This window comes from Scyliorhinus canicula, chromosome 11 (genome assembly GCF_902713615.1).
Source record: "Scyliorhinus canicula chromosome 11, sScyCan1.1, whole genome shotgun sequence".
Lineage (NCBI taxonomy): Eukaryota > Metazoa > Chordata > Chondrichthyes > Carcharhiniformes > Scyliorhinidae > Scyliorhinus > Scyliorhinus canicula.
In genome coordinates, this window is record NC_052156.1 from 14,051,913 (window position 1) to 14,073,879 (window position 21,967).

Below are 21,967 nucleotides of genomic sequence, written 5' to 3' on the forward strand. Positions count from 1 at the left end.
GCATGTCTTTGGACTGTGGGAGGAAGCCGGAGCACCCGGAGGAAAGCCACGCACACACACACGGGGAGAACGTGCAGACTCCGCACAGACAGTGACCCAGCGGGGAATCGAACCTGGGACCCTGGCGCTGTGAAGCCACAGTGCTATCCACTTGTGCTACCGTGCTGCCCTTATATTTTTACGTCATGCAGCAGAGAGAATGAGGAATTCAGGAGTTACAACAGAGAACTCTCTGCTAGCTTTGGACAGAAAACCGCAGGCTTTTCAGCACCTGGTGGGACTTGGTTCGATTGGTTGGCTGATGGCCATTGAATTAGCCAAAAGGCTGTGCTCTACTGGTAACAGCTGGTGATTGGATCCTGCCTGAGTGCGACGATTTCCAGAGACCTAAGGAAAGCAGAGTTGAGACCTGGACACAGGGACATGGGCCGGCGCTCTCTCTCTCCCTCTCTCTCTCTCTCTCCCTCTCCCCCTCTCCCAGCATCGCTGTTCACAGGATCTGAATGAATCTACAGTGAAAACCAGACTGGAAAGCAGAAATCTCGACCTGAAAGCCTTGTTTGAGGAACTGTGTGCTAAAAACAACCATCTGAAACAAATACAGATTAAGACGGGGAAGACGCCAGGGCCAGATGGGTTCCTGGAAGAATTCTATAAGAAGTGCGCAGATCAGTTTGCCTCGTTGGTGTTGGAGATGTTTAACGATTCACTGCAGCGGGGTTCTCTCCCGAAGATAGTGGTGCAGGTGTTCATCTCCCTCCTCCTGAAGAAGGATAAGGACCCCACAGTGTGCTGGGCGTACCACCCTATTTTGCTGCTCATTATGGATGTGAAGCTGTTGGCTAAGCTCTTTGCATTGAGGTTGGAGCCTTATCTCCTGGAGATAGTGAGGGAAGACCAGACCGCACTTCTGAAGGGCAGAAAACTGTCGTCCAACATGAGGCAGCTACTTAACTTGGTTCTTACACCGGTCGTGGGATTGGAACCGGAGATAATCGGGACTCTGAACGCAGAAAAAATGGTTGATAAGGTTGAGTGGAGCTACCTTTTCGCAGTTACGGAGATGTTTGGGCTGGGTCCTAGGTTTATGTCATGGCTGTGACTGTTACACAAAGCTCTGTCATCTAGTGTCTGCACGAACATCACAAATGTGGGGTCATTTCGGCTGCACAGGGGGACAAGGCAGGGATGTTGTCTCTCCTCTTTTTCTTGCATTGGCAATCGAGCCATTGGCTATTGCTTTGAGGCCTTGGACAAGTGGAAAGGGATTGTGAGGGGTGGAGTAAAACACAGGGTGTTCCTTTATGCAGATAACCTCTTGTTGTATGTAAGGGGCTAATTATGGGGATATCATGGGTATATTGAAGCGGTTTGGCTCCTTCACGGGGTATAAATTAAACTTTGGGAAGAGCAAGTATTTTGTGGTTAGCCCTTAGGGCGGGGGAGGACCTAGATTGGGGGCTGCCATTCCAACTGGTTGGGACTAGTTTCCAGTATCTGGGGATCCAGCTGGTTCAGGAATGGGCGTGGCCTTGCAAGTTGAATTACACTAGACTGGCAAGCAGGGTCAAGACGGATTTACAGAGGTGAGACAGCCTTCTGTTGTCACTGATGAGCCAGGTTCAATACATTAAGATGAATATCTTTTCGCAATTCTTGTTTTTTTTTCAGTGCCTCAGTTTTTCTACCGAAGGCATTCTTCAGGGGGATGAAGCAGCTCATAGCAGGTTTCATTTGGACGGGGAGAACTCCTCAGATTCAGAGGAGCATCAGTGGCTGCCACTGCCGAATTTGATGTTTTATTATTGGGTGGAGAAGGTGTTGAGTGGTGTGGTGACCAGGAAGCTCCCTGGATGCAGATTGAGTCAGGGTCATGCAAAGGGTCTAGCCTGGAGGTACTGGTGACACCATCTCTGCCGTTTGCTCTGGCAAAATATTCTTTGAACCCAGTGGTCGTCTCCACTTTGAAAATATAATAATCTTTATTAGTGTCACAAGTAGGCTTACAGTAACACTGCAATTAAGCTATTGTGAAAATCCCCTAGTCGCCATACTCTCTCACCTGTTTGGGTGCACAGAGGGAGAAACCGGAGCACCCGGAGGAAACCCACGCAGACACGGGGAGAAGTGCAGACTCCGCACAGACGGTGACTCAAGCCGGGAATCGTACCCGAGATCCTGGCACTGTGAAACAACAATGCTAACCACTGTGCTACTGTGCCACCCGGCTGGAGGCAACACCATCAGCATTTTAAGCTGGGGGCAGTGTCAAGCTGGGCGCCTAACTGTAGGAATCCAGAGGCCCAGGGTAATGATCTGGGGTCCCAGGTTCCAATCCTGCCATGGCAGATGTTGAAATTTAAAGTCAGTAAAAATATGGAATTGAACGTATAATGGTGACCTTGACACCATTGCTGATTGTCATAAAAACCCATCTGGTTCACTAAAGTCATTCAGGGAAAGAAATCTGCCGGTCTGGCCCACATGTGACTCCAGACCCCCACAGCGATGTGGTTGACTCTTAACTGTCCCCTCTGAAATGGCCTAGCAAGCCACTCAGTTCAAGGGCAATTAGGGACGAGCAACAACTGCTGGACCAGCCAGCGACGCCAACATCCCCAAAAAAAAAAAATCTGTAGGAATCATTTGTTTGAGCCGACTAAATTGGATACCATATTTAAGTGGTGGAACCGAAAGGGGCAAGAGAGGGTAAGGGATCTGTTATTGGAGGGGCGGTTTGCCACCTTGGAGAAGTTGAGGAGAAAGCAGGACTTGTCGGGTCGGATCCATTCAAGTATTTCCAGATAAAGGATTTTGTTCAGCGGACATTTCTGACATTCCCAGTAGCGTCACCATCCACTTTATTGGACAGGATGCTCTCCTATGCAGAGTTGGAAAAGGGCAGCATGCCTGGATATGAGGATGGATCTTGGGGGAAGAGCAGATCTCAGTAGAAGAGGTAAAGTCCGGGTGGGAGAAGGAGCTGGGACTCATGTTGGAGGAGAGGAGTGGAATGAGTCCCTCCACAGGATGAATAATATTTCATCCTGTGTGAGGGTGAGTTTGATCCAGCAGGGTAGTGTTTAAGGCACACCAAAGCCTGAATGAGTCGATTTCTTTGTGGAGGATTGAAGACCGGTGCAAGCGGTGTTCGAGGGGGGCCCACAAACCACACCCACAAGTTCTGATCCTGTCCCAAATTGGTGGGTTTTGGGGGTCTTTCTTCAGCACCGCATCAGTAATTCTAAGGGTTGTTTTACAGTCCTGTCCGTTATTTGGGGTGATGTGTGGGGCGGATGCCCTGGCACTCGCCTTGTTGATTGCAGAATGCTGTGTTAGAGGCAGGCAACGCCATCTAGTTTTGCTTTGTAAATTTTTGATTTAAATGTTAAACGTTCGATAAAAACATTAATATATAAATTGGCAAACCTGCTTTCTGTAATTATTGGGCAGCCAGGGGCTGCCCCTGGGTATTTATCTAAGAATTATTGGTTCATTCAATTGTGTAGCGACTCTGGGTCAAGTCGGGCTGGAATTGACCACGCACTAGCCCAGGCTATTGTGACATTTACTAATCCAGTTTAAGACTGGCAAAACTGCTATCTGACAAGGATATGATTGAAATATACAAGATTCTATAGATGCATGTCAGAATAGATACAGTGCTATGAAGTTGTGTTCCCTGGCGAGGGGGTCAAGAAAACAGGCGTACAGTCTCAGAATAAAGGGCAATCATTTCAGACTGAGATGAGAAATTTCTTCACCTCAAAGAGTTGTGAATCTTTGAAATTTTCTGCCCCATGGGGTTGTGGATGCCCCATCGTTGACCCGGCTGAAATAGGTGGCATTTTGGTGTCTCGGTGAATTAATTGATATGGGGAATGGGTGGGAAGGTGGTGTTGAAGTCCAAGTTAAGCCATGATCGTTTTGAATGGCAGAGCAAGCTCAACAGGTCATATGGTCTATTTCTCATTTCTTGTGCTCTTGCGACTCTCACCAGAGACTAGATTTAAGCTTGTCTGCTCTATACTGTTAGCTTGAAATCACCATTAAGCTGTTTTTGAGAGCTGTAAATAGGAGGGATTTTCAGTTCAGTAAATGAAACAGTATTGCTACATGGATGCACCTTGCCTGTGATTTGCAGTAAAGTTAAGTCTGCGTGTCCAGAAGGTAAACTTGCTAAAATTGAGACTGCCCTTTGATATAGATTTCAAATGGGAATTAAATGAAAGCTTATTTAAACCATAAACTTGATGTGATTGGCCTAACGAATGTACATGCATCCCATTTTCATTTCAGCCGTTACGTGAAACTGTGCAAGGAAATGTATGAAAGTCATAACTCTGGAAATCAGAGCACAGACAACGGCCTGTCCAGTGCGATAAATGGTATTAATGATGAAGGTACGGTTACTCTATATATTAACCTAGGTATGTTTTATAGCAAACAAGAAATGTCAGTTTAAAAGAAAAGCAGCAAGTATGTAGTTTTTTGAGCTGGAATAGTGAAATCTGTTTTCATAGATTACTGTGTCTTCTTGTGATCGTTTCCATTTACTGGGAAACAGTAAGAAGCAGTTGCTGCTTGATTTTCCTTGTATCTTCCTGCTAGGGGCAGGGGCTGGTTTAGCACAGGGCTAAATTGCTGGCTTTGAAAGCAGACCAAGGCAGGCCAGCAGCACGGTTCAATTCCCGTACCAGCCTCCCCGGAATGTGGCGACTAGCGGCTTTTCACAGTAACTTCATTTGAAACCTACTTGTGACAATAAGCGATTTTTATTTAATTTCATATTTGCAAGCAGGTGGAGTTAGATACTCCAGTGAAGTACATTTTTACCAGTGTGCAGGCAGAATAATTTCATAAATGTTTCACAATCTGCAATGAGCAAATGGATGACAGGGTTGAGAAACTATTGTTGTAAGGAGCAATATTGCTGCAAGTCTGTCTTTCTACAAAGATGTGTTGCAAAACCTTGTTTTGATTCTTAATATCTTGCAATCATTGTCCAGTTGACTTTATACCTTCCATTATCTGCAAAACAACCATTCACTTCTACTGTTTCCTATGACTCAGTCAACTTTGTTCCTGTGCTACCACTATCCCTTTTATTCCACTGGTTTTAACTTTGCTGATAAGCCTGTTATGTGACATTTTGTATATCCATGGATACTACATCAACCCCACAACCTTCATTAAATCTGTCTGTTACCTCATCAACAAAATAAGAAGTCTTACAACACCAGGTTAAAGTCCAACATGTTTGTTTCAAACACTAGCTTTCGGAGCACTGCTCCTTCCTCAGGTGAATGAAGAGGTATGTTCCAGAAACATCTATATAGGCAAATTCAAAGATGCCAGACAATGCTTAGAATGCGAGCATTAGCAGGTGATTAAGTTGTTACAGATTCAAAGATAGGGGTAACCTCAGGTTAAAGAGGTGTGAATTGTCTCAAGACAGGACAGTTGGTAGGATTTTGCAAGCCCAGGCCAGATGGTAAGCGTTCTCCAGGCAGCCTTCAGGACGCGTGACAACGCAGAATCGGCGAGCAGAAACTTATAGCCAGGTTCCGCACACATGAGTGCGGCCTCGACCGGGACCTGGGATTCATGTTGCATTACATTCATCCCCTACCATCTGGCCTGGGCTTGCAAAATCCTACCCAATTTTTTTTTTGGACTTGATTCAGTAAATTGATGGCGGAGGTAATTGTGGATTCCTACATTGGTGCATGGAGAGGCGGGCCAGAAGTGCTCGTAAAGGAAGAAATAGCCAAACAGAGAAGGCTTGGGCTGAAGCTGCAGCGGGAGAACGCATATCGGACGACCGGAGTCCTGGCTTGTCGACCCAGTGGTCGACGGAGCAGCTGAAGCAGTTTAATCAGGGGGGCTTCGCCAAGCAGAAACAGGAATGCTTGGACCCGATTAAAGAATCGATTGCGCGGCTGGAACTCAGACTGGATGCCTAAGACCGGGCAATCCAGAAAGTCGAGAAGGCGCTGGCTGAGCAGGAGGAACATCAAACTGCAGTGGAGCTGGAGGTGGGGATGGTGCAAGACCAGCTAAAAAGGCTCCTGGAGAAGGTGGAGGACCTAGAGAATAGGTCCCGCCGGCAGAACTTGAGAATCGTCGGACTCCCGGAGCGGTCCGAAGGAGCGGACGCTGGGGCATACATAGCGGGCATGTTCGAGAAGTTACTGGGGGATGGGACTTTCTCCTGACCCTGGGAGGTGGGTGGTTAGGGCTCACAGAGCGCTCGCGAGGAAGCCGCCTGACCCCCCGAGGGCAATGGTGGTGAGATTCCAAAGTACTTGGACAAGGAGCATATTTTACGGTGGGCCAGGCAGACACGGAGTTGTAAATGGGAGAACAGTATCCTGCGTCTCTATCAGGATCTGAGTGCGGATGTAGCCAGGAGAAGAGCGGGGTTCAATCAGATAAAGTCAAATCTTTTTAAGAAAAAGGTGAAGTTTGGACTGCTGTATCCCAGCCCGTCTTTGGGTCACGTTTGAGGAGCAACATTTTAATTTTGAGTCTCCCGAGGAAGCAATGGACTTTGCTAGAAGGAAAGGGCTGGTGGCGGACTGAGGTCTTTGAACTTTGCTGCAGCGCTCATGTTTTAAAACGTTTCTTGTTTTTTGGATGTTATCCGTAATGCCTTCTGTGTTGATTTGGGGCCTGTTGCAGAGCTGAGTGAGTTAAAGTTTACATTTGCACTGATGGGGGATGGAGGTGTGCTTGTTTGATGTTGGATCTTCCGTTTGATCTTTTCTTTGTTTTTTGTGGTGTTTTCTTGGCAATTGTGTCGGGATTGTTTTTCTTATGAATGTGTGTCCGAGCGGGGGGGGGGGGGGGGGGGGGGGGGGAGAGAAGAGAGACAATAGGTGGGAAATGTCTGGCGCCATGGGCGGGGGTCACCAAGCTAGCTGGGTGGGCTAGCTCGCGGAAACACAGTGGGGGGGGGGGGGGGGGAGCAGATGTTATGCTTGTTGAAGGGGTTGGGTTACATAGTGCTGTTACTGGGGGGGAATGTTCCGCTGACGGGGAGGGGCATTTGCTGTGGGACAGAAAGGAGGTCAGGGGCGGAGGCGGCCTGAAAGCGGGCGGGCAGATGCGTGGGGCGCAGGTTCGAGACTGGCCCAGGAAAGGTGATGGCTGATCGGCGAATAGGGGGGGTGGAGGGGAGGCGATGAGCCCCCCAACTTGGCTGATCACATGGAATGTGAGAGGGCCAAATGGGCCGGTTAAGAGGTCACGTGTGTTTGTGCATTTGGGGGGACTGAAGGTGGACGTGGTAATGTTACGGGAGACGCACCTTATGAGTAACTGATCAGATTAGATTAAGGAAGGGAGGGGTCAGACAGGTTTTTCGCTCGGGGCTGGACTCGAAGACTAGAGGGGTCGCGATCCTGATTAATCGGCCAGTGCTATTTGAGGCGGGAAGAATAATTGCGGATGTGGCAGGTCGGTACATTATAGTTAGTGGGAAGCTGGAGAGATTGCTGGTGGTACTAGTGAATGTGTACATGCCAAATTGGGATGATGTGGAGTTTATAAAGAGGATGTTGGGGAAGATCCCGGACCTGGATTCGCATAAGCTGGTCATGGGAGGGGACTTTTAACACCGTTATCGACTCTGGGTTAGACCAGTCGAGCTCGAGGACAGGCAGGGTGCCAGCAATGGTGACGGAGCTAAAGGGGTTCATGGAGGAAATGGGGGGGTGGACCCATGGAGATTTGGCCAGCCGAGAGTGAAGGAATTCTCCTTCCACTCATATGCATAAAGTGTACTCCCGGATTGACTTTTTTATTTTGAACAGGCTCTACTGACGGGTAGTGGACACGGTGTATTCGCCGATCGCAATCTCAGATCATGCCCGCACTGCGTTGACCTACAGGTTAGCAAGGAGAGTAGCCAGCGCCCACACTGGAGGCTGGACGTGGGACTTTTAGTTGACGAAGAGGTGTGCGGGCGGCTGCGGAAATGTATTCAGAGCTACCTGGAAGCCAACAACACACATGACGTTTTGGCGGCGGTGGTCTGGGAGGCATTCAAGGCGGTGGTTAGAGGGGAGCTGATCGAAAAAATAAAATGAAATGAAAATCGCTTATTGTCACAAGTAGGCTTCATCGAAGTTACTGTGAAAAGCCCCTAGTCGCCACATTCCAGCGCCTGTTTGGGGAGGCTGGTACGGGATCGTGATACGGGCCCACAGGAAGAAGGCAGACAGAGCAGGGACGGACCGACTGATAAAGGAGATATTGCAGGTCGACAGGAGGTATGCGGAGACCCCAGAGGCAGGGCTTCTAAGGGAGCAACGGAGGCTACAGGCAGAGTTTGGCTTGTTAACGATAGGGAGGGCAGTGGAGCAGCTGAGGAAGGTGAGAGGGGTGATCTATGAACATGGGGAGAAGGGCCGCAGAATGCTTGCACAGCAGCTTAGAAAGAGGGAGGTAGCCAGGGATATGGGGAAAGTAAAGGACAGGGATGGGAACCTGGTCGGAGATTCAGCAGGGGTTAATAAGGCGTTCAAGGAATTTTACAGTAGATTGTATGAGTCGGAACTCCCAGTTGGGCCGGAGGCATGAGGCACTTTTTAGGGGGGCTGAAGTTCCCGAAGGTGGACGGGGGGTGGGGGGGGGGGGGAGGGTTGGTAGAAATGTCAGAGGAACTGAAGGCCATGCAGTCGGGTAAAGCCCCGGGGTCAGATGGGTACCCAGTGGAGTTCTATAAAAAGTTCTCTGGGATATTGGGGTCATTGTTGATGAGGACGTTCAATGAGGCACGGGAACGTCGGGCTTCCCCCGACGATGTCACAGGCCACTATCTCATTGATCCTGAAGCGGAACAAGGACTTGGAGCTATGTGGGTCCAACAGTCTGATATCCCTAATAAATGTGGACGCCAAACTGTTGGCCAAAGTCTTGTCCTCTAGGATTGAAGACTGCGTTCCGGACATGATTTGGGAGGACCAGATAGGATTTGTTAAGGGTAGGCAGTTGGCGGCCAACGTAAGAAGGTTAGAACAAAGAACAAAGAAAATTACAGCACAGGAACAGGCCCTTCGGCCCTCCCAGCCTGCGCCGATCCAGATCCTTTATCTAAACCTGCCTCCTATTTTCCAAGGTCTACTTCCCTCTGTTCCCGCCCGTTCATATACCTGTCTAGTTGCCTCTTAAATGATGCTATCGTGCCCGCATCACCACCGGGTGCTCCGGTTTCCTCCCACAGTCCAAAGATGTGCGGGTTAGGTGGATTGGCCATGCTAAATTGCCCGTAGTGTCCTAAAAAAGTAAGGTGGGGGGGGGGGGGGGGGGGGGGGGGTTGTTGGGTTACGGGTATAGGGTGGATACGTGGGTTTGAGTAGGGTGATCATTGCTCGGCACAACATCGAGGGCCGAAGGGCCTGTTCTGTGCTGTACTGTTCTATGTTCTATGTTCATATACCTGTCTAGATGCTTCTTAAATGATGCTATTCTGCCCGCCTCTACCACCTCCGCTGGTAAAGCGTTCCAGGCACCCACCACCCTCTGTGTAAAAAAACTTTCCACGTACATCTCCCTTAAACTTTCTCCCTCTCACCTTGAAATCGTGACCCCTTGTAACTGACACCCCACTCTTGGGAAAAGCTTGTTGCTATCCACCCTGTCCATACCTCTCAGAATTTTGTAGACCTCAATCAGGTCCCCCCTCAACCTCCGTCTTTCCAACGAAAACAATCCTAATCTACTCGACCTTTCTTCATAGCTAGCACCCTCCATACCAGGCAACATCCTGGTGAACCTCCTCTGCACCCTCTCCAAGGCATCCACATCCTTCTGGTAATGTGGCGACCAGAACTGCACGCAGTATTCCAAATGTGGCCGAACCAAAGTCCTATACAACTGTAACATGATCTGCCAATACCCCGTCCGATGAAGGCAAGCATGCTGTATGCCTTCTTGACCACTCTATCAACCTGCGTTGCCACCTTCAGGGTACAATGGACCTGAACTCCCAGATCTCTCTGCACATCAATTTTCCCCAAGGCCCTTCCATTGACCATATAGTCCGCTCTTGAATTTGATCTTCCAAAATGCATGACCTCGCATTTGCCTGAATTGAACTCCATCTGCCATTTCTCTGCCCAACTCTCCAATCTATCTATATTTTGTTGTATTGTCTGACAGTCCTCCTCGCTATCTGCAAACTTGCTAATCAGACCACCTACACGGAACCCTGTGGAACACCACTAGTCACCCTTCTCCATTTTGAGACACTCCCTTCCACCACTACTCTCTGTCTCCTGTTGCCCAGCCAGTTCTTTATCCATCTAGCTAGTACACCCTGAACCCCATACGACTTCACTTTTTCCATCAACCTGCCATGGGAAACCTTATCAAACGCCTTACTAAAGTCCATGTATACGACATCTACAGCCCTTCCCTCATCAATTAACTTTGTCACTTCCTCAAAGAATTCTATTAGGTTTGTAAAACATGACCTTCCCTGCACAAAACCATGCTGCCTATCACTGATGAGTCTATTTTCTTCCAGATGTGAATAGATCCTATCCCTTAGTATCTTCTCCAACAGTTTGCCTACCACTGACGTCAAGCTCGCAGGTCTATAATTCCCTGGATTATCCCTGCTACCCTTCTTAAACAAAGGGACAACATTAGCAATTCTCCAGTCCTCCGGGACCTCACGCGTGCTCAAGGATGCTGCAAAGATATCTGTTAAGGCCCCAGCTATTTCGACCCTCGCTTCCCTCAGTAACCTGGGATAGATCCCATCCGGTCCTGGGGACTTGTCCACCTTAATGTCTTTCAGAATACCCAAAACTTCCCCCTTCCGTATGACAACTTGACCGAGAGTATTTAAACATCCATCCCTAGCCTCAACATCCATCTTGTCCCTCTCCTTTGTGAATACCGATACAAAGTACTCATTAAGAATCTCACCCATTTCCTTTGAGTCCACGCATAAATTCCCTCTTTTGTCTTTAAGTGGGCCAATCCTTTCTCTAGTTACCCTCTTGCTCCTTACATACGAATAAAATGCTTTGGGATTTTCCTTAACCCTGTTAGCCAAAGATATTTCATGACCCCTTTTAGCCCTCTTTATTGCGCGTTTGATATTCGTCCTACTTTCCCGATATTCCTCCAAAGCTTCATCAGTTTTGAGTTGCCTCGATCCTATGTATGCTTCCTTTTTCATCTTAACTAGTCTCACAATTTCACCCGTCATCCATGGTTCCCTAATCTTGCCATTTCTATCTTTCATTTTCACAGGAACATGTCTGTCCTGCACTCTAATCAACCTTTCCTGAAAAGACTTCCACATTTCAAATGTGGATTTACCCTTAAACAGTTGCATCCAATCCACATTCCCTAGCTCCTGGCGCTGCCGAACTTTAGTAATTATTATTGGGCGCCGAATATAGCCATGATCAGGAAGTGGGTGGTGGGGAGGGGGGCGGTATGGCAGCGTTTGGAGGTGGCATCATGCAAGGGCACCAGTTTGGGGGTGCTGGTAACGGCGCCTCTGCCATTCCCACCGGCACGGTACTCCACCAGCCCTGTGGTGATGATGGCCCTGAGGGCTGGGGGCAATGGAGGAGGCACGTGGGAGCGGAGGGAGCATCGGTATGATCTCCAATCTGCAATAATCATCGGTTTGCCCCGGGGAGGCTGGATGGAGGGTTTTGGAAATGGCAAAGAGCAGGGATTGAGAGGATAGGAGATATGTTTATGGAGGGGAGCTTTTCTAGCTTGAGGGAGCTGGAGGAGAAATTTGGATTGGCATGGGGAAATTAGTTTAGGTACCTGCAGGTGCAGGACTTCCTACGCAGGCAGGTCTTAACCTTCCCGCTCCTACCACCAAGGGGGATACAGGATAGGTTCGTTTCCAGAGTGTGGGTGGGAGAAGGGAGGGTTTCTGACATTTACAAGGAACTCGTGGGGTCAGAGGAGATGCAGACCGAGGAGTTGAAACGTTGTGGGAGGAGGAGAGATAGAGGATGGTCTCTTGATGGACGCGTTGAGTAGAGTCAACACGTCCACAACATGTGCCAGGCTCAGCCTGATACAATTTAAGGTCGTTCACCGGGCCCACATTGCAATGGCCTGGATGAGCAGGTTCTTTGGGTAGAAGATAGGTGCGCAAGGTGTGCAGGAAGGTCATTGAACCATGTCCATATGTTCTGGGCATGCCTGAAGCTTGGGGGATTCTGGCAGTGGTTTGCGGATGTCATGTCCAAGGTATTAAAAACAAGGGTGGCACCGAGTACAGAGGTGGCGATTTTTGGAGTGTCAGAAGACCCGGGAATCCAGGAGGAGAAAGAGGTAGACGTTCTGGCCTTTGCTTCCCTGATAGCCTGGAAACTGATACTATTAGCTTGGAGGGACCCAAAGCCCCCAATGACGGAGACCTGGCTAACTTTCTCTGTTTGGAGAAAATCAAGTTCGCCTTGAGACGGTCAATGTTGGGGTTTGCCCGGAGGTGGCAGCCGTTCGTCGACTTCTTTGGGGAAAATTAACCGTCACAGAAGCTTAGTTTAGAGTAGGGGGTTAGTAACGGTGAGGCCTGTAAGGGAAGAAGACGGCTTTTGCACTATGTTTATATTTTCATGTATATTGTTTATTTTGTTGTTGTTGTAAAATCATAAATGCCTCAAAATGTTTATAAAAAAAGACTATTGGTCTAACCCGTACAGTTTGCCTGCCCAGGAGACTAAAAGCTAATAATTCTATCATTGAGCATTTGATTGAGAATGATGTATGAAAGCTTTAAAGGATAAATGTTTTTTGGTGATACCATAATGTGTTGAAACTTCAATTAGCAACTGAATTTTATGAATTTGTTTCTTTTAAGATTTCTAATGACTTCCATCTGTTCATTTTTGTGTTTTACTGTCTTTAGCTGAGGAGGAGATGGATCTTCAAAATGTAGCAGGAGATAATGAGGAAAATAATTCTGAACCTGAAAACAGCCAATCAGATGGTTCTGCAGCTGATGAGAATGATAAAATGGAAAATGGGCCCACCAAACGCACCACCAAAGGCAATAAGCAGAACTGTAAAAAGAAACTCTTCAGCTTCAGTGTGGTGAATGCCTATGGCACCTCAGATTTCAGCTCTATTACGGAAGATGGGGCGTTCCTCAAGTTAAACTGTAAGCCACACAAAGTTTCAGATGATGCTCAACCAAAAATATTAAGTGCTTGGAATAAAAAAAAGACTGTTCAAGACTTTTCTTCCCACAGATCATACACAATTTCTCCTAACAGAACTTGCCCCAACTCAATATCCCAAAGGAGACACACTAAGTTCAAACCTTAAGATATGGCTTAAAGTCAAAGGCTTTATATGCATTAATTTATTAAGCAGCTTCTCAAGTAAATTACATGCATTGGATAGATCTTGTTCAGTAATCTCATTACCACATCAAAAGATATTTGCTATATTTGTACAGAGTAGCCTTTTACTTTGTCTGCTGTCTGATACCTGGGAACATTACCATCTGCAAATTCCCCTCCAAATCACTCACCATCCTGACTTGGAAATATATCGCTGTTCCTTCACTGTCGCTGGGTCAAAATCCTCAAACCCCCTCCCTAACAGCACTGTGGGTGTACCTACACCACAGGGATTGCAGTGGTTCAAGAAGGCAGCTCACCACCACCTTCTCAAGAGCAGCTAGGGATGGGCAATAAAGGCTGGCCTAGCCAGTGAAGCTCTCGCCCTGTAAATAAATTAAAATGTTATCATTATAGTTTATTTTTTTTAAATGGAGACATGCTTGACTAAATAATTTATTGATGCATACACTTGGTGAGTGGAGAATTGTTACATTATATAGATTACAATTTGCTACATTCTAAAGTTTGCTTTTTCCCCTTGTTTCCCTCTCTCTCGCTCCTCTCTCTCTCTCTCTCTCTCTCTCTATCTCTCTCCCCTTTCTCTCTCTTTCTCCACAATCCGAATGCCATTCTGGTTTTCTTTAAAATGAGGAATGGAAATTTGGGCTGGAAATTCAAGTAGTTAAAAATTACAACAGCACAACATGTTTCTGAGGAAATTTGATGCATTTAAAATGAGTCATTAGATTTTATACAGATCAAAATTTCCAATTTATGAACTTTCGACTTAATTTGCCACTACACATTTAGGAATTATAATTATGATTCCTATGTACCATCAATTTGCTGGGTATAAGTCATAAGTCGAAAGGGATGCCTGTGACTTAGAATATTTTATTTTTATATGTGACCACTAGCCCCAGTCGAGTCAAAAGTGGCCTGACACCAATTAATTTGACTGAATTTTCACTCTGTGATTCACATGGCAATATTTGTTTTTCTCCAGCACATTCCACAGTTGCTATAGACTGGGATCCGGAGATCAAAAAGATGTATTATGATGATCAAGAAGCTGAGGTAGATGGATTTTCTTTGGAACTTTTTAACCACTATTGCAGCATATTGTACTTCGTGTGGCTTACTGCAAAAAGTGGCAGGGTGGAGAGGTAAAAAAGGAGAAAACCTTGGGTGGAGGAAAGAAGCTAAAGATACAGCTACAGAGGGCAGCACGGTAGCGCAGTGGGTTAGCCCTGCTGCCTCACGGCGTCAAGGTCCCAGTTTCGATCCCGGCTCTGGGTCACTCTCTGTGTGGAGTTTGCACATTCTCCCCGTGTCTGTGTGGGTTTCGCCCCACAACCCAAAAAGATGTGCAGGGTAGGTGGATTGGCCACGCTAAATTGCCCCTTAATTTAAAAAAAAAAAAATACAGCTACCTGTTGGATAGGATCTACTGATCGCATTGTGCCCGAAAGGCGGCGCAAAGCGACCAATATTGCCGGGAGATTCTACTTCCGTGATCTACCCGACTCGCGAGATCTACCGTGATGTCGCAATACGAATACCGAAAGAGCAGGATTATTTTCTGACAAATTTGCATATTAGAGTGAGACAGTTGGTCTCACACTAATATGAATTCCCGAGATTTATCCAAAGCGTCCTATCCTTCTCGGGTTATAAATTTGGAAAGAGCGAGTATTTTATGGTTAGTCCTTGGGGAGGGGGGGATAGAGAGCTGGGTTGGGGGTCTACTGTTCCATCCGGCTGGGGCTAGTTTCCGGTATCGTGAGTGGTGTCTAGGTGGCGTGGAATTAGGTGTGGCTTCGCAAATTGAATTACACCAGCCTGGCGAACAGGATCAGGGCGGATCTACAAAGGTGGGACAGCCTTCCGTTGTCGCTGACAGGCCGGGTTCAATCCATTAAGATGAACATCTTACTGCGATTCTTGTTTTTATTTCAATGCCTCTCACTTTTTCTACCCAAGTCATTTTTCTGGGAGATGGAGCGGCTCAGCGGGTTTCATTTGGCCGGGGAGAACTCCCGTGATTGGGAGTGGGGTCCTAGAGAGGGACAGGCAGTGGGGGTGCTGGCGCTGCCGAATTTGATGTTTTTTTTATTAGGCAGCCCATGCAGAGAAGCTATTGGGGTGGACTGGTAACCAGGACGCTACCTGGGTGTAGGTGGAGTCAGGGGTCGTGCAAAGGATCTAGCCTGGGGGCGTTGGTGACGGCGCCTCTGCTGTTTGCTCTGGCAAAATGTTCTTCGAGCCCGGTAGTTGTCTCCACTTTGAAAATATGACAGCAACTCTGTCAACATATTAAGCTGTAGGCAGTGTCAAGATGGACTCCTTTCTGTGGGAATCATTTGTTTGAACTGGCTAAATTGGATGGCACGTTTTGGGGCTGGAAAAGTAAGGAGCTGGAGAGGGTGAGAATTTGTTTTTGGAGGGGCGGTTTGTCAGCTTGGAGGAGTTGAAGAAGAAAGCAGGACTTGTGGGTTTGGATACATTCAGGTACTTCCCGATATGGAATTTTGGTCGGCCAAAATGTCCAACATTCCCGGTCATGCCGCTGTCCACTTTATTGGAGAGGATTCTCTCCTGCGTGGAGTCGGCAGAAGGCAGCATGCATGGGATATATGACGGACCTTGGGGAATGAGAGAGTCTCGGTAAAAGAGGTGAAGGCCAGGTGGGAGGAGGAACTGGAACCCATATTGAAGGAGGAGGTGTGGAGTGAGTCCCTCTGCAGGGTGAATGCTACATCATCCTGTGAGGTTGAACTTGATCCAGCTCAAGATCGTCTTTTGGGTGAACCTCATCAAAACCAGAATGAGTCGATTTTTTTTGCAGGGTTTGAAGATAGGTGCGAGCGGTGTTCGAGGGGGCCCACGGACCTTACACACATGTTCTGGTCCTGTCCCAAATTAGTGAGTTTTTGGGGGGTCTATCTTCATCATATCAGCAATCCAAAATGCTGATTTCGAGCCCTGTCCATTAGCAGCTGTATTTGAGGACAGGTGCGGGGGCGGATACCCTGGCATTCACTTTGTTGATTGCTCGGAAGCAAATTCTGCTGAGCTGGAGACAGGCAACGCCACCTAGTGCTTCAGTGTGGCTGGGTGACTTTGGAGTTTTTGTACCTCAAAGGTTAAGTTTACAGTGAGGGGGTTGGTCGATAGCGACCATTCATACTGTACTTTAAGGAATTGGTCACTATTAGCTGTTAGTGGGGGAGTTGTTTAGGTCGCATTTCTGTTACTGGAGTTTATTGTTGTCGTTTGTAATCTTTTGATCCATGTGTTGGTTTTGTTTTGTAACATTTTGACATAAAAGTTCAATAAAAATATTTCCAAAAAAAAGTGGGTTCCATTTACCAATGGAATATAGTGCAATGATTGGAGCATAAACTAATATGCAATTAATCTTCAACAGAACAATAAAACATTAAGTATAAAATAATACAGTATACAGGTACGGGTTTCGGATAATTTCATAATTGCTTTCAGTTGGTAAAGTAATGATTTGTAGTTGGGGAACATTAGTAGAGAATGGTAGTGTGCCGGTTAGCACAAAGTTGCTGTAATATCTTTCACACCTTGAAGTGTCCTGAAACGGGTTTAGACTCAATGATTTGCTGGTGAAATACAGACACTGTAGTCAAATATGGCAGCTAATTTGCACATAGTAAGGTCTGATTTTTAGCGTTTAAAATCTAAATATAGCATCACCTAATTACTTTTATCTTTAATTTTGAAACAGCATGATGAAAGCTTGAAGTAACCCAAATGTTTAAGATCTTGGAGAACATAGATTTCCTGATTACTTTGTCTTCTCTTCTAAGATCGTTGACTTTTGTGGTGACCTCTAGTGTGGGCCTCAGCCTTTTACCATGGTCTTTTCATTTTGAAAAAACGGTTGCTTAGTGAAGGTCAGGCTTTTCTTAAAGATAATTGTGAGGTGGAGATGCTCGCGTTGGACTGGGGTGAGCATAGTAAGAAGTCTTACAACACCAGGTTAAAGTCCAACAAGTTTGTTTTGCATCACTAGCCACTAGCTTCCGGAGCACAGCTCCTTCACCTGAGGAAGGCGCTGTGCTCCAAAAGCTACTGATTCGAAACAAATCTGTTGGACTTTAACCTGGTGTTGAAAGATAATTAGTGGTTGAACTGGCGATATGATCAGATTGACAATCTTACAGCTATTGGCTGGAATGATGCCGTGAAAGATAGTTGGAAAAACTGAAAAATAAGTGGAGATTAAAAATATGTGGGAGTAATATAGTGGTGTAATGATTAGGCTGTTAATCATTAATGATTTAATATGATCTAATTTCTTTGTGATATTGTTGGTGTTACCAAGAAAATAAATTTGGACTAAAGAATTTTGTACGGATGGTATTGTTGAAAAATATGTTATGAAATTAGAATAATTTACCACTTCGTGTCACTTCTACAGGCTTATGAAAAGCATGAAAGTATGTCACAGCCTCAGAAGAAGAGAAGCTCAGTTGCATTGAGAGAGTGTATAGACTTATTTACAACGATGGAAACCTTGGGAGAGCATGATCTTTGGTTAGTACACAAAGCCAATTTCAATCTCCCCCCCCCCCCCTCCCCTCTCCTTTTTTAAAATTCAGGTACCATCCCCTTTCATCTTTCCCATTGTTTTTGCAATTGAGTGCTGTGACCTTCTGCGATTATGGGTTGGCTCAAATCTGAGTTAAATGCAGTTTGTAATCAGCTGAGGGGGCAAGATTTTGTAGCTTGGCAAAAAGGCAATAACAGTGGCAGTCTTCAGGGTATTGGACCAGCCAGAACTACATAAGAGGAAGAAGTCCAACGCCCTGGCTTTTGCATCCCCAATCACAACCAGGGAATTCTGCTTGGCTGGCGATCAGCAGCACCACCCACAGCTGCAGACTGGCTGGCAGACCTGTCAGAATTTCTTCACCTGGAGAAGATCAAGTACACCATCTGAGGGTCGGCCGAGGGCTTCCACAAAGTGTGGGGCTATTCATCAGCCTGTTCCAAGACCTGCTCGAAGCAAACAGTGACTAGGAAGAGCGGGGGCGGGAGGGGGGGGACTGAGGAGAGCAGACAAGAGTACACATAATGGAGAGAAGCAGCGAGGGGAGGGGAGGCAAAGAGGGAATCCAGCCGAGTTGTAGAGAGAGACATGGAGAAAGGGAGGGGGCAGGAAGCTCCCCCACACCACAAACCCACAAAGACAACAACAGGAACCACGAAAGAGAGGAGCAGAGCACAGTAATACACCACCCAGGGCAAAGGTTGGTTCCAGGAAAGAACAGCTGAGGGGACAAGATTTAGTAGCTAGGAAAAAAGGCAATTTTAGTGGCAGCCTTCGGGGTAAAGAACCAGACTACCAATGGTGGGAGGAGGAGCGAAACAGGGAGGGGGGATGGAGAAAATTAATGTAAAATTTGTAAATAAAAAAAGTCACAACATGTAAATATCAGGTGCACTGTATGTTAAACAAAAATTGGAAAAATGCCAATAAAGATATCTTTAAAAAAAGGCGATCTCAACTAATTACAGCAGAGTGACTTCAGCTAATCGTCCAGTGAATCATCACATCTACAAAACTTCATAATTTTATTTCAAGTTATCATGTGGATGCAAGTTTACAGTGTACTGAAAGCTTTAATGTATTTTGACACCTTGGGAAGGTTTATTGTTTTTCACATTAAAAATTTAAAATAACTTAATTATTTGACTTTATTAGCCTTTTGGTGTTTTCATTTTTCAGTTCATCAAGGCTGGGGATAAGGGAATGGCATATTTCCTCTCTGCCAGCTAGTGTCTCACATCAAGTACAGTACAGATTGTGAGGAAAGTTTATTCTCTTTCGACCACCATGCCTCAACCCTATTCTCTGAAGAGCGCCTTCTTCTTTTGTTTAATTCGCCAAATCTGCTACCCACCCAGTAGTGCTCAACTGATGTTGCCTATTAGGAAATTGCTCAAGACTGTTGAAACTTCGTATAGGAATGGGTTTTGCAACCAGTAGCCAAAAAATACCCATTCCATTAGTTTGGGTTAAATTGGATTCCTGGTCCCAGAGATGAAAAGGCTGTGTGTCAATCAGTTTTCCTGTGTTTTAATTTTAAAAGTTTGTGTTCTGAGTCTTTAAATACTTATTTTTTAAAATCCTGTTAGGATCCTGAAGGAGAACCCAACTACTTTCAATTTGTAAAACTGTGAACATATGTTGCTGCACCACAGGCGTGATAACACTGATCAATAGATATCTTTTATGTTAAAACAAACTTTAATTTAATTTAATCACAGAACTAGCCACATTAGCAACAAAGGAATAGCTTTACAGTTAACTGTTCCAACAGTTCTTAAGTAAAGGAAGAAATCCTAACTTAGATCCTAAACCTGCCACTATATTCCAATTAAGTAAACCAATATATATTAAATACCATTCATGCATAAAGTTACCCAGGGTTTTACTTGCCTTTCTATGTGCAGAAGCTTTGGAGAGAGAACCTTTAGGACCAAACTGAAACCCCTCTGTTAAGATTTGAATTCTGGAACCTACTGACTCTTCAGATAAACCTGGTTCCTCCCATTAACTACATCTTCTGTACCCAAAGCATAAGGCTCTCTCGTCACTCACAAGATGTCCCTTGACTTGTTTAGCCAGAACCAAACACAATATGCCTCATAAATTATCCACATCCCAAGGATCCTTCAAATTCAGATTAGTTAGCTCTCTGTAAACAAGTAAATGGTCCTCAAGATCTATTAGCGGAATACTTAATCTACAAATTAATGATTGTCACTTTTATGACACCTTAATCACGGCTCTAGCAGTCATACTATATGTAAGCATCTTCACCCAGGTTTTAATGATATTACTGCAAATAATATATCATCACAATCCTGTTTTTATTTGTACAAAGCAGAAGAAACAGTCCTAAATAGTACAGATGGAAACTTTCAAAAGAAGCATCGTAACCAGTCCAGAAATGTAGAGAATACATTGTAGTTTTAAAAATAAATTTAGAGTACCCAATAATTTTTTTCTAATTAAGGGGAAATTTAGGGCGACCAATCCACCTACCCTGCACATCTTTGGATTGTAGGGGTGAAGCCCATGCAGACACGGGGAAAATGTGCAAACTCCACAAGGACGGTGAACCGGGGCTGGGATCGAACCAGGGCCATCGGCGGTGTAAGGCAGCAGTGCTAACCACTGTGCCGCCCTTGAGAATACACTGGAAATGCATAACTTTAAAGATACTCACCTGATGAAGGAGCTACACTCTGAAAACTAGTGATTCCAAACAAACCTGGTGGACTTTAACCTGATATTGTAAGACTTCCTACTGTGCCCACCCCAGAGATGGTTACTTTTGATTCAAGATGTTGAAAGTTCAAAACTTAATTTTGGTTGGCATTTGAACTGGTTATTTTTGTGGTAAGCAGGGGAGTTTGAGTAAACTAAAAGAATAGAATTCTTAGCATTGTAGTTCCGGTATTTATTTTAAATAGACGAGTCAGTAACTCCCTGGTTCCCCAGTGTCCCATTTAGGGATGTCCAATGATGCACTGGGAAGTCTCTCTAGGAAGTTCCCATGTAAGGGTTTATCCAGCAATTGCCCAGAAGTGCTAACTTCCTCTGGACAATTGCGCTGGGCTGGGAACCGTCTGACAAGTTATTTAAATCGCTAACTTTGGATGGTTCTGCCAGTTTTACCCTGACAGTCACTCTGAAAGAGTTAGTGGAAACAAAATCACTTCTAACTCCAGAGTAACTATTTTTTTAAAGGACGGCACGGTGCCACAGTGGTTAGCACTGCTGCCTACGGCGCTGAGGACCCGGGTCACTGTGTGGAGTTTGCACATTCTCCCCGTGTCTGTGTGGGTTTCATATTGCCACGCTATATTGCCCCTTAATTGGGGGGGAAAAATTGGGTACTTTAAATTTTATTTTAAAAAACTATTCTTTTAAAAACCCAGCCTCACATGGGTCAGCTCCCACACACAACTGCTCCTCTTCCTCCCCCTCCCATGTCTAACTGTCCCTTTAAATACCTCCTTTGCAGTAGCTCGTACTGTAAAAAGGGGGCGTTCTTTATCTCTCTTCCTCCAGTTACTTCATGCCAGTGCAGCCAGTATTGCGCTTCCCTGCTCCAGTGACGAAGATTAGGTGAGACAAGCTTTGAAATCCCACCGTGGGTAAATCTGCTGGAGATTTCCACTCTGAAGTTACAGGCCATCGACTGTTGCCAACCTGTCTTAATCAGAACGTCACTTTGCAAGTTCATTCGCCTCACCTACCAATGGGAAATGCTCCACTGGTGTGCCTGAGATAGTTAATACTCAGAGTATTTCATTTCCACTATGGTTAAAATGTAGAATTTTTGAAAGCTGGCCTTATTCACCTCAATTCAGCTTCATTAATTATCATCCAAGTTATTGAATTTTCAGTGGAAATTATTTTTTTATCTGCCTAAGGGGTGGGAATTCTGCATGTCCAACATTCCGTGCCAGCTCCAGAAATTGTCAAAAATCAAAACACGGTACTTCTTGACTTGAAGTTAATGAATGTATGGGCATTGTAATTCATGCCTACAGTTTCCGGCAGAAAAAAATCCAAA

At 45.8% G+C, this 21,967-nt stretch overlaps 1 protein-coding gene across 4 annotated transcripts in view; it reads left to right on the forward strand.

Annotated features, from left to right (window-relative positions):
* Nucleotides 1–21,967, forward strand: part of usp4 (ubiquitin specific peptidase 4 (proto-oncogene)) — a 97,975-nt gene that overhangs the window by 63,799 nt on the left and 12,209 nt on the right. For all 4 annotated transcript variants that reach the window (XR_005462388.1, XM_038812306.1, XM_038812307.1 and 1 more), the window contains 4 exons: nt 4,300–4,403; nt 12,902–13,153; nt 14,347–14,417; nt 17,794–17,909. Coding sequence is in view for 3 of the 4 variants with exons in the window: in XM_038812306.1 (XP_038668234.1) it covers nt 4,300–4,403; nt 12,902–13,153; nt 14,347–14,417; nt 17,794–17,909 (543 nt within the window). In the remaining variant the exon portion in view is untranslated. The remainder of the gene's footprint in view (nt 1–4,299; nt 4,404–12,901; nt 13,154–14,346; nt 14,418–17,793; nt 17,910–21,967) is intronic.